Consider the following 13496-nt stretch of genomic DNA (forward strand, 5'->3'; position numbering starts at 1 on the left):
TCCATAGAAAGATAAATCTGGTTTTTAGAAGTTTAGTCAAAGTGACAAATCTAGCCAGAATGACCAGGTAAAAAAGGAGCAAAGCACAGATTACCAATGTTAGTAATGGAAGAGATTCCATCACTTCAGATCTTACAGATACTGAAAATAAAATAAATACTATATAAAGAAACACTGTGCTATAAAGAAATACCATACTATAAAGAAACTTTATATCAATAAATTCAGCAAGTTAGATGATATAGTCATATTTCTTAAAATACAACCAAAATTCAAGAAAAAAAACTATCAAAATTCAAGAAAAAAAAATAGATAACCCAAATAGTGCTGTATCTATAAAATAAATTCAACTGGTTATAAAAACCTTCCCTCAGAGAAAATCCCAGGCCCAGGTGGATTTGCTGGTGAATTACGCCAAACTGGTTTTGCTGAAAGTGTTCCAGAAATTGATGATGAGAGGATTCTTTCCAACTCCTCATACGAAGCCAACAGTACGCTGATACCAAAGCCAGACCAAGATGTAAGAGTACTATAGTCCAATAATCCTTGTGAACGCAGATGTAAGAAATTCTTAAAATTCTAGCAAATAGAATCTAACAGTACGTATAGAAGAGGACAGTGCACCATTACTTAAGTGGGGTTTATTCCAGAAATGCAGTGTTAACTTAGCAGGCAAAAATGAATCAACACAGTTCACCATGTTAATAGACTAATGTGGAAAAATCATGATCTCAGTAGGTGAAGAAAAAAAAAATTGAGAAATGTAACATCCTGTTGAAAACTCTTTACAGATGGAATAGCAGGAACTTTGTTCACATGATAAAGGGCATGTGCAGTGAAGCCCTACACCATTCAGTGTGCTTCATGGGGAAGGACTGAATGCTGTTGGCATGGCTCTGAATGTGCTAGGCTGGGAGGTCTGGCCAGAAAAAGAAACGAAAGGCATCCACAATAGAGAAGAGGCAATAAAACCGACCTTTGTCGCAAACGACATGATCCTGTAGAAAAGCCTATGGAATTTATTTATTTATTTATTTATTTATTTATTTATTTATTTATTTATTTTTTCCTATGGAATTTATGAAAGAGCACCCAGATAATTGAGTTTAACATAGTTCCAGGGTATAACATAAATACACAAGTCATGATCCTATTTTTGTAGAGATGAAGGTACCTCACTGAAAAAAGACCAGAAGGGGTGCCTGGGTGGCTCAGTGGGTTAAGCCTCTGCCTTCGGCTCAGGTCACGATCTCAGGGTCCTGGGATCGAGCCCCGCATCAGGCTCTCTGCTCAGCAGGGAGCCTGCTTCCTCCTCTCTACCTGCCTCTCTGCCTGCCTGTGATCTCTGTCTGTCAAATAAATAAAATAAAAAAAAAAAAAAAAACAAACCAGAAAAATGTGGTTCTCTGTGGGAGATAGGTTCTTGAGTCCACCCTCTTCCCCAGTCTGCAGTTTCTAACGTCTCTGCGAGTGTTTACTTCTGTGGTAATGACAACAATAAAAGTCACTGTTTTGGAAAAATAGTTTTCAGCCACACTATATAAATGTGATGCAGTTTAGCAGTTTTTGGTAAATGTCATGACTTTCAGCCTTTTACGCTGAAAACATACAGGGCATTACAGTCATTTTATGTTTCTTATTCTGCCCTACCATTTTAGGATGTTCGTTCTGCCACCCTTCACATCCTAGTGTAAGGAAGACATTGTGATCATAATCATTGCTCATTTTTTTCATGTATTTACTAAGCATATCCTGTGTACCGGCTACTGGGGAATGCAGAGATGAGGAAGACCCACGGCCTCTCAAGGCTTCCGTCCTCTCCGTCCTCACCTCTTTATTATTTTCTCTCTTGGCTTCTCGTATAAGCTTTTCTAGACTTCTTGTAGTGCCCGGAACTTGGAAAGTGCAGCCCCCCTGGCTCTTACACCTGCCCTTTTTTTTGTCAGGGATACTTTCTTACCCCACCCCACTTCTCTCCCTACTCTTGATTTAGTTCTTACTTTAAATGTCATTCCTCAGGGAATCGTTCCCTGATCTGCCCAGCAGGGTTGTAGAGTCTGCCAGCACCTTGTACTTTTCCTTCCCAGAACTTATCACCATTGTATTTAATACTTGCCGAGTGACCACCAGACTGAGATCTTGTTGTCTGGTAATATTTTCATCAGTGAGTTGTTTTTCAGAGATCGGCTCCGGTACATATTGAACTTGTGAGTCTCTGTTTATCTTACGAAAAAGCAGCTCGGCTTGTTGGCTGGATTAGCAGCGCAATGCATGGCCAAGGATTAGATGGAGCAGATCTGATTTTTAATTCTGGACCTCAAATGCAACTCTTGGGATTTCAGGTAACACAGGAGGAAGGACAGCAGTTGGCACGACAGCTGAAGGTAACGTACATGGAGGCATCAGCCAAGATGAGGATGAACGTAGATCAAGCTTTCCACGAACTTGTCCGGGTTATAAGGTACGCGAGACACATCTTGGAAGTTTGTTTTAATTTATGGGATTTAACAGCTAATCACACTGTGCTTTTGAAAACCATAAGCTGAGAAAGAAATTGCCGCTCAGTGTTTAAGAAGGGAAGCTATATGTAGAAGTGCTTCTGTGCTGGGCGTTGACACCCATGGCGTGTTACAGATTTTCATTAAGAACATACTGTATACTAGATACTTCCTACATATAAAACCAAATTTAATTATATTGAAGGAGAGAGTACACGTAGAGATTTGGGGAAGAATCTGTGCCGCTTCCAGAGATATCCGTAGCGTGAAGATAGGGAGGACAATAGCTGACATTTGAGTGGAAATCTCTGCCGGACACTGTGCCTCATACTTCATGGGTATCACTACACTGAATGTTCACCACAACCCAGTAAGCTAAATACTTTGATCTGTCCTCGCTTTTGGATGGGAAAGCAGGTACATCAAGGTGAGTTAACTTGCTCAGAGTTTTGGCGTTAAACGGCAGGGCTGGGACGCAAATCCGTATCTCTCATTCCAGAGCCTGTGCTGTCTTCAGCTTTGCTCCGTCCCCACATCTTCCCAGGCAGACAGTGAGCCACGTGCTGGAGAGCCAGGCCTCCCATTCGTGGGGTGAAGTGTGACATCTCAGATAATCAAGGGGCTTTCTGTCTGCTGGCCTAAAAGGCCCCTGTGGTTCAGAAAGTGTTAATGGTTCCAGGAAGCTTGAGGTAATGGGTGAGGTCACCTGGAGTTGGTTTCTGTGTGAGAAAGATTGAGTTGCTTTATAGTGGGAGGGGTTTAATTTGATTATTTTTAGCCTTGGTGGCTTGCCCTCTACTTCACCCTGGGCTCTCTAAGTCTGCTAGTCTCTGTCTGACAGGTATGTGGAGTGAGCTGGGGTTAATTGTGAGTCTGAGGGGAATCAGTATCTGCGCTATGGGCTTCCTGGGCTTTTTTTAGCCCTTTGCATGGGCATTCTCTTTGTAGGGAAAAAGAAGTAAGGTTTATAGTTTTTTATTTCTTAGTAGTTTGTTAAAAGTACGAGTTCCATTTTTAAATGAGTACAGTGTTTGTTTTGTTAAGAAGAGTTCTGGAGGTGGATGGTGGTGATGGTTGTACCACATTGTGAATATATTTAATATTGTTGAACCGAATGCTTAAACATGGGTAAGATGTTAAATTTTGTTATGTGTATTTTAACATGGTTTTGTGTGCACACAAATCAGTGCCTTCTTAATGTCACTTTTACTGCCTTTTGAAATATTTGGCCCTGGGTTTTGATCCTTAGAATCTATATCCATATCCATCGTCAGTCTGGAGTGAGGAGTGGGTAGAGGAAGCTTTTTAAAAAAATGTTTAATTTTATTTTTACTTTTAGTAGGCTCCCTGGCCAGCGTGGGGCTTGAACTACGACCCCGAGATCAAGAGTCTCTACCTACTGAGCCAACCATGTGCCCCTAGAGGAGCCTTTTTTATGCTAGGCACTGATAGGCCTTTAACATAACAGGAGCTTCTTAGATCCTCATAGCAACTGTGGAAAGTAGAGTTTATTATTGCCTTCTAAAAAACGGAGGCTCCATAGACATTAGCTGATTTGTCTAATGCTGACTTGTGGCTAGTAAGTGGCAGAACAGGCATAGGAACTGCGTACCTCGTACTTTATATTCTTTTGTTTTCCCCCGTACTTTATATTCTACGCTAGCAGTGGATGCTTATTCTTTCTTTATTTTTAAAAATATTCTATTTGAGAGAGAGAGAGTGAGCAGGACAGAGGGAGAGAGAATCTGAAGCTGGCTTCATGCTACACTCAGAGCCAGACTTGGGGCTTGACCCATGACCTAGAGATCACGAGCTGAGATGAAACCAAGAGTCGGATGCTTAACTGACTAAGCCACCCAGGTGTTCTTAAGTATACCTTATAGTCATGAAATTTCAAATTGGGAAGGGAACTTAGAGGTCACTGAGTTCAGTGTATCAGTCTGATTCAGGACTCACCTATCAGTGAAACTCAGCTCTGCTTATGCTGGTATTGAAATATTTGTGCTCTTTTTCCCCCTCAAAGATTTGCTTTGATTCCCTAGTTGAAATTCAGCATTGAGAAGCATAAGCACATAAGCTAGCCTTGTCCAAAAATAATATATTTGTAGTATTACCAGCAAGACAATTATATGTAGATTTTTCTGTCTTACAGGAAATTTCAAGAGCAGGAATGTCCTCCTTCACCAGAACCAACACGGAAAGAAAAAGACAAGAAAGGCTGCCATTGTGTCATTTTCTAAGAATCCCTTGAATTGTAGCTACCAACTGCCAGGAAAAGCCCTCATCTTTCTCCTTTTCTCTTTATGGTTTACATCACATCATGTTGGTACCTTTCTAGCCTTAGGCAAATGATCACCGTGGTAGCCTTAGACCAAGAAGCTGGCTAATCCTTTCTTGTGAAGCTAATCCTATGGTCATTTCAAGACAGAGTTAAAGGAAACACTAAGGCTGCTTCAAAGATTATCTGATTCCTTAAAAATACTGATCTATATACACAGACACATTCTTTTTTAAGGGCTTACATTTTAATAGGGATGAATCAGTTTTGGAACCTATGCTGTTTGCCAAGCTGAAGTCATAGGTTGTGAAATAACTTTTAACTTCTGAAATCATATTTCCTATTATTACTCTAAATAAAAAAGTGAGGAGTTTTTTTAAAATGTGAATTTTTGCCTATCTCTAAAACTTTTAATGTCAACTTTAGTTAACCTTAAATACACTGAATTGAATCCACAAAAGTGAGACATCTCAGACCTTTACTGATGCTACAGCCTTTGTTTTCCCGTGGCCAAAATACCAAAATGCCTATGTATTGTATTTATACATTAGAAACTGCGTATGAAGCCTTTTTAAGTGCTCCGCTCCTAAAGATGGTAATAATGTTCTATGTGGCCAAATATTTGGACTTATTCTGAACTTAGGCATTTCAATGTTCTTGGTTTTTTAAGTTAACTCTTTTCACAGCCATGTCAAGAGTAAAAATAAATCATTTCTGTCTGTCTTCCTTTTCAAGTATTTGTGGATAAGGGATTCAAAAAAACTAAAACTGTTTTTGTTTGTAATATAAAATATGGAATTGATCTTTCCAAGGTCAGAGATGATTAATGTTTTTGCTATATACTTTTATACATTATTTTCTTATCAAACTAGTTAACAAGTATTTTTATATGTTTGTAAGCAAATATGCTTTCACAGCATACCTTGTGTATATGTAAAGATAAGTATTTAATTCTCACTGTTCACTTTTAACTGACAAAGAAAAAAGAGAAAACTACGGAAACTGTGGTAGAACTTTACTTGCCCTTCTGGTCCTGGTCCTGGTGGCGCCCACCTCTGGCCAGTCACGTATCTGCTCGAGAAAACTTCTCCATAGATGACAACAGGATGAGACTCAAGTCACTTTTGAGACACCGTACTAGGTATTGGCTGTTGTATCAAGTAGTAAGTGTAAAACTTTTAATTGACAATTAGTATAACTGTGGATGGCTTCTGATTTTGTTTTTAATTCTGTGGATTGTGTTTAAACAATTCAAAAGTATGTTCCTGATTGTGAGATACTAAGTGGTATTGCACAGTTGTCACTTTATTAAATGTGAACAACAGTCCCATGAAGTTGATAAAGCATACCCTTGTATAGCTTCAGGTGCTAGAATTAAAATTGATCTGTTATCACAAGATAAGGTTTGATGACTTGTTATTTGGGTGGTTTCTTGGAGGAATGAGAGTATCGGAAGAAACACTTTAGTAGCTAGTTCTGTGCCTTTTTCCAACAGTGCCTTAGGGTTTGCGTCTAAAAATCAGGATTGGTTATTTAGTAGGTGAATTTGAAGTGAAATGGCTTGGTGTTCTTAGGGATTTCCTGAATATTTTCTGGAGTTGGCATTTCTTAAACTTTTTCTGTGAAGTGCCCCTGACAGAAACCCCATCTCTGAAGGAGAGGAGGGTGAATACATACACATATACTCCTCTGAAGAAGCCTAGAACAGTGGAAGCACAGTGCACACATTTATTTGAATGCTCGTTAAAATCACTGCCCAGGAAGGTACTGGAGTTACCCTGTGGGTTTTGACACTCTAGTGCTATCACACATCCTTGTTAGGACTTCAGTTGGGAACGTTTTTTGTTTATCATAGGTAACTTCAAAGAAAAAGAGATTGTCCATGTAATAGGTAGATTGAATGGGAAACCTTTAATTTTATTCTGAATAGATGATTTATAGCAAAGCAGTTTGAACGTTAAATTTTATCAGTTTACTTTTCTTTTCTCTTTGGGCTTCATTTTGGATACTTTTTATTGCTACATCTTCAATTTCCCTAACCTTTTCTTCTTCCGTTGTTTCATCTGCTGTTAATCACATTTAATGAATTTTTCATTTGAGACTTCGTGTTCTTTTTTCTTCCGTAGAAGTTCTGTTTTGGTTTTTTTTGTTTTTGTTTTTTATATCTTCCATCTCTCTCACTGTGCTCAGGTGTTTCTCTTACCCAGTCCCTTCCAGCGGAGTACCCAGGGAATTGAGTCTAATAATGTCTTATCTGTCTGTGGTGTGCAGTGAATTAACTTCTCTTCAGCGTATCTGGGTTGGTTCTAGCTGTGTACCATCCTTGGGAGAATTGAGAAAGGCTGCTTTGAATATTTGAACATGGTTATAATGGCCGTTTTAAAGTCCTTATCTTTATAATTTTTGGATCTATTTCTGTTGACTGGTTTTTCTCTAGTTATGGGTCACATGCTTCTGGGTTTTTTGTTGTTGTTTTGTTTTTTTTGTTTTTGCGTGTCTAGTAAGTTTTAATTGGATGCTGGACGTTGTATGTTATTTGTTACTGGTTGCCTAGATTTTGTTGTCTTCATCTAAAGTTGTTGTGTCCCGTTCCCCCCCACTCCCTCCACCCCCCCACCCCCCCCCCCACCCCCCGTAGTTCATTTACTTGTAGTTCAGTTTCTTTCAAGGCTTGCTTTTAAACTTCACACAGTCTCAAGTATCTTCCCTCACCGCAGGATGGTTTAGCTTTCCTACTAAGGTGTGGCCTTCTTAGTGTCTCTGCTGAATGCCCTTTCTAATCAGTGAGGACTCTCCAGTTTGGCTAATGGGAACCAAACAATTCCCAGTCCATGTGAGCTCTGGGGGACCATTCTATCCATAGCTCCTGGATCATCCTTTGCCCAGCCTCTGGAGTTCATCCTATATATGGATATCTTAATATCTAGGAAAGATTGTGACCCTAGGCATATTTTTGGAGTTCTTTTTTCTGTGTAGCTCTCTCCCCTCCACAACTTTGCCCTGCAACTTTCTGCTGCCTCAAACTCCCAATGTCTGGGACAGATCTCCAGTATGTCTTTTCGGCTTAGGGAAACATTTATGCTCTGCTTGGAATCCCTTATCCACTCTGCAGTCAGGGCAATCTTAAGGCTTACCTTTTTGTTTCTCTCCCATCAGAGGTGGTAGTCCTGTGCTGTCTGGTGTATATAATGGTGAAAATAGGTGTTTCACATACTAATTCCAGTTTTCTGGTTGTCTACCGTAGGAAGGTAAATCTGCTTCCTGCTACTTCTCTCTTGGAAGCTGAAGTCTCTCCCATTTGAAATGTCATACAATCAGAGGTGCCTTGTAGCCCTCTTATTTTATGATTTGAAATCTTATTTGTTTGTTTTTAACAAAGAATGGCCAGTCTTGGGGCATGAATAATCCTTGTCTGTATGACCCATTTTTTTTCTCTATAGCTGCGGGACTTGGGGAAAAAAATTTTTTTTAAAGGACCGTATGGCAAATTAAATTTCATCTTGGGTTTTTTGGGTTATATGGTCTACGTCCCAGCTCCCCAGCTCTGCCATTGTATCACCAAAGCCACCATAAACAGTGTATAAATGAATGAATGTGTCTGTGTTCCAATAAAACTTTATGTGGGGACACTGAAATTTGATTTCATACCGTTTTCATGTCATAAAATGTTAATCTCCTTTTGAATTTTAAAAAAATTCATTTAAAATTGTAAAAACTGTTCTGTACAAAAACAGATGGCAGATTGGATTTGATCTGTGGGCCATGGTTTGCCAGTCTTGCTCTAGAGCACATTTGAGATCACAGTCCCAACTTTAGAATCTCTTCTCTTTATAGATGTGAAAATTCTTTCACACAGTATTTCCTGAATTGAGAGTCATGAATTTCTGTCCTAGGAATTTCATCTCTATGTTATTTGTTTAGGGATTTACAGTATTTCAGGGTTGGACGTTATGCCTTATATCTTACACTGATGAGTACTCTAAATTTGGGGCTTCAAAATTTTAACATATAAATTGGTCCCTTTATCATTTGACTTTCAGAATTTGCTGTAATAAGGTTCTATATACATCAGATCTCCGTTGTTCCTCTTCTGACTTTTCATCGCTACCAGTTTTAATTTATTTCTTTTCCCTTTCCTGTACGTAAATGACCTCATTCAATAGCCAGCTGGCAGATAAATAGGATAGGTGATAATAAAGTGGTTATTTTCAGTATCACTTGACCACTTAAGAGTATTTAACCAGTAACTGCATATAAAGCATCAAGGAGCTTTTTAGAAAAAAGTCATTTTAACTTGAATGGATGTCTTTGTGCAGGACTTCATTAGGTGTTCTGGGAAATGGATAAACGTGGAACGTTTCCTTCCTACAAACTTTGGTATCTAGTGGAGGACGACTGCAAATGAGAAGATGAGTGCCAGGGCAATAGTTAAAGGAGAGTGAGAAGCATGCACAAGGCTGCTGGTCCTGCAGATGGTACTGTCCCTTCTAGAAAAGCTGAGGGAGCATCTTAGAAGCGGTGCTTTAGCCAGAGCATTATGGATTGGTGGGGTCTCAGATGGGGAGAAGAGAAGAGAGGGGATGGGAAGGAAGGCTGGGGAAAAGCCTGGGGAAAAGACATAGAGTTGTCAGAATGCAGGGAGTATTCTGGGCTTGGAACCTTAATCTAAAATGATTCTAAGTGCAATGAGAAAAAATAATGATAAAGTAGACCAGGCTTGGGTTGTGGAGAGCCTTAAATAGGATGGCCCTTCTGTACGTAATGGGGAACTGCCAAGGATTCTGAACAGGGAGTGCCTGGATCTAATCTAGCAGTATGGATGACAGACAGCATGGCTCTGAGGAAGGGTGGTCAGGTAGGAGGTTGTTAGAGTCATGGACTGTCTCTTTCCAGTTTGTTCTGCCACCCACATTATTGCAATGGTCTTTGAAGTAGTCTTTTTATTTGCATTTTACCCCCACAAAGCTGTTCTGTAAATACAGCTAAAGGGATCTTTTTTAAGGCCATAAATTAAATGTTACGGTACTGCTTAAAAATCTGTCATCACCTCATTGCACTTGGACTAATACCCAGATTCCTTCCCATAGTGTACAAAGCAAGCTTCTTGCAGGATCTGTCCTTTCCTTGCTTCTCACACTCAGGCTGATGTGCTCTCTTAAACCCTGTTGCATGCCAGAGTTTCCCAGACCATTGATTGACTTGACTGTTCCAGTTAGGTGTTTTATCCTTTCGCTTTTAATTTAGACCAGCCCCCTGTAACACCACATTGCCCTGTATTTACTTAGGGGCACATCACAGATGAGGAGTTTATCTGTCTTGTCTGATCTGTACTTGAGTGTCATAGTCTCTGTGAGGGCAGGAGTACATCTGTGTTTACTGCTTTACCCACATTGCCTGGCATGTGCAGAAAAACCATTTGATGAATGGTTAAGGCACACAGGCAGCTCTCTAGTGGCAGAAATACATGGTGATTGTGGCAGGTACATGCAGGGTGAGTCCAGGAGGCATTCGGGAATGTGGATTGGAGCTCCAAAGAAGAGGCTAGGACTGCAAGTGCAGGTTGGGAATTTATCTATTTTGATCTGGTGATTAAAGAGGTGGGAGTTGGGGGGCGCCTGGGTGGCTCAGTGGGTTAAAGCCTCTGCCTTTCGCTCAGGTCATGATCCCAGGGTCCTGGGATCGAACCCCGCATCGGGCTCTCTGCTTGGCAGGGAGTCTGCTTCCTCCTCTCTCTCTCTCTCTCTGCCTGCCTCTCTCCCTAGTTGTGATCTCTATCTGTCAAATAAATAAAATAAAATCTTGAAAAAAAAAAAAAAAAAGAGGTGGGAGTTGCTTGAAGTAGAGTTTATTTGAGGGAAGATTCAAGGGTAAAACTTTTGGGGAAGACGAACATTTGGGAATAAAACAGTAAAAGTCTGCACAAAGCCAAGAGAAGCAGCTGGAAACTAGAGAGACCCAGGAGATTAGTGTCAAAGAAGCCAAGGGGGTGGTCAGAAGGTGTGAGTACTGTACGGACATTGGGGTGGGGTGTGGTGGGGAGTAAGAGGCAGCAGAGATTGTGTAGATGTTGCTGAGGACTTTGAAAGTTTTATGTCATCTGGTTGTGGGAACCAGATTATAGTGGGTTGTGGTGTGATTGGAGGACAAGGAAGTGGAGGAAATGTGGGCTACCGTTCTGAGAAATTCTGTGGCAAAATCAGAGGGCGATGGGGCAATTATCCTGCTTGCATACGGTTGGATGTTAGAGGAGTAAGAAGAGCCAGGGCCTGGTCTTTAATCCTAGATAAGTAGCTTTAAGGTCTGCAAGTAGGTATTGCTGGTAGACACGGATGCTCTGGAGACATCCAGAGGCTGACAGTTTGTGGGGCGGGGTCGGGTGGGGGGATCCCTTTCTGCCTGGGGAGTGTGAGCGTCGTGCAGTTCCGCACTCCTGAGACTGTCTCGGGAACAGCCAGTTTGAAAACTTGTTCCTTCCCACTGCGGGGGAATGATACTTTTGCTAAATGTTAACTTAAAAAATCCAACTCTTGGGCGCCTGGGTGGCTCAGTGGGTTAAGCCTCTGCCTTCAGCTCAGGTCATGATCTCAGGGTCCTGGGATCGAGTCCCGCATCGGGCTCTCTGCTCGGCAGGGAGCCTGCTTCCTCCTCTCTCTCTCTCTCTCTCTCTCTCTCTCTGCCTGCCTCTCTGCCTACTTGTGATCTCTCTCTGTCAAATAAATAAATAAAAATCTTTAAAAAAAAAAAAATCCAACTCTTAGAAAAAATAATCATACTCTTGGATATTGTGGCAATGTCAAATGAATGACTATAAAAGTTTCTGAACACTCGTTTTCAATTTTTGTATCTCATTGTAGGCTGGTGACGGTTGGTGGAGGGTCGCAGGCTGCACGTCTCTGCGTAGCACCAATGTAGTGAGTAAGGGAGCAGGAGATTGAGGTATTTTTCACAAGTGCTCCTTCTGACTTCCTTAGGCTCGTGAATTCCAGGGGAAGATCACAGTAGGAAATGCTTGCCTCCTAAAAACACAGACTCAACTTTTTTTTAAACAGGAAAAATCCAAATTTTACTTTTATAAAGGTCTTATAAAGGAGCCAGTAGTCTTGAATAAGATGTTTGCCCTCTTCCCTTCTGCTAATACTTGGAATCATTGGAAGTAAAAGAAAACTGTTCGAAGACATAATAGTTAAAATATGAGAACCGTTAACTGACATATGAGAAATCCTTGAATATGAGAACCATTACCAGTCAGTTCTGAGGGCAGGAAGTGGTTAAGAACATGTTCTGAATTTCATGAGAATTTAGAGCAATATGAGAAAATGTTAATGAATGCTATCTTATGTTCAACATTGTAAATGTTAAATGAAAAATCTGAAATTGCATTTTGGTCTGATGAGAGCTGGGTTGAAAGTATTGCATGAATACTTTGTCAGGACATTTCCAGTTAGAAGTGACAGATGCAAGTCAGGCCAGCTTCAACACAAAGTGGGCATTTACTGGTTTCTGAAGAAGTGAGGGGCTGGTGAGGTGAGACTGGCATCCAGGGACTCCTCCATCGGCGTGCCGTCACGACTCGTTCTTAGGATGAGAACTGGCTAAACCGGGGAGATGGGGTGGAGAAGTTCTCTAGTGTGAGCCCGCCTGTGTCAGAGCCGGAGCCAGAAAATGGGAAGTACCTGGCTTCCGCTCTCATGGCTCCTCAGGACCACAGCAGTGGTTTGAACGTGGGTTCCCTGTGCTCAGCCACGGCAGGACTTCTGCCTCTCTTCCCCACTGAGTGTATAAAACTTTCCAAACCCACAGGGATCTAAAGCAGGGATGCTGTTATTTAAATCTGACATTTTGGTACAGATCTTTTGCTCACAGATTTCAGAGGATTCAGATTGAAGAATTATCTTCATGCTCATTAGCATTCAGTTGCTATTTATAGTTTTACAGCATCTCCTTTTCAAAAGAGACTAATTTATTTCACTCATTCTCCCTACTTTGGGCGATATGAAGAATGACATCAATCACTGTATTGTTAAAATTAATAGCACCAAATAACCAAAGAGTGGGATGAATGTGTCTTCCTTGATTCTCTGTTGTAATTAGGATTAAACATGTATGTTTACTCTTACTTGGACAGTAGTGTCCATTTCTTAAGGGTGTATTTAACTCTGGGGGGAAAAAGGGACATACAGTCCTGGTACACTGTAATATTTAGCTCCTTTAATCTCTTGCCTGAAACATGTGGGCTGTTAGGTCACAGAGATTATTTGATATAATTATTGTGTATTGACATTTTAGCCACAGATTTGACCTGGACTAAGTTTCTGGAGAATTATAGTCTTGTGAGCATGTGTAAGAAGTATACAGACTCCTGAGTATGCCTAAGACATGTTTAATACACAAAGTTTAAATTGTAAGCACAGCACGATATCTTTAATTTTTTTTTTTTCAGTTCTGGGTCTGAAGAAGCCCAGGGTTTATTCTCTTTTATTACAATAGATTTCCTTCAATTAATGCAGTGGCAAGGAAGGTGGCAGGTGAGTGACCCCCATTGTCTGCCTGCGGATTAGATCTCTAAGCTTACTGTCCTTTTAAAATGTGAATGTAAATTGGGTTGCAACTGGTTTGCCATTGATGATATATACAACAATTGTAGCTCCCCTTTATGTGGCGGTTCTTACTGGGTGTCTTATGAGCAGTTTATTATCTCAAGTGGAATTTGAAACATTTCA

At 40.6% G+C, this 13496-nt stretch overlaps 1 protein-coding gene across 2 annotated transcripts in view; it reads left to right on the forward strand.

The window, feature by feature from the left end:
- RRAS2 (RAS related 2) overlaps positions 1-5158 on the forward strand; it is a 72315-nt gene extending 67157 nt beyond the window's left edge. For both annotated transcript variants that reach the window (XM_046017413.1, XM_046017414.1), the window contains 2 exons: positions 2343-2461; positions 4651-5158. In XM_046017413.1, coding sequence (XP_045873369.1) covers positions 2343-2461; positions 4651-4738 — 207 coding nt within the window. In that variant the 3' untranslated portion in view covers positions 4739-5158. The remainder of the gene's footprint in view (positions 1-2342; positions 2462-4650) is intronic.
- The last annotated feature ends 8338 nt before the right edge of the window (positions 5159-13496 follow it).

Source organism: Meles meles, chromosome 8, assembly GCF_922984935.1.
Source record: "Meles meles chromosome 8, mMelMel3.1 paternal haplotype, whole genome shotgun sequence".
Classification (NCBI taxonomy): domain Eukaryota; kingdom Metazoa; phylum Chordata; class Mammalia; order Carnivora; family Mustelidae; genus Meles; species Meles meles.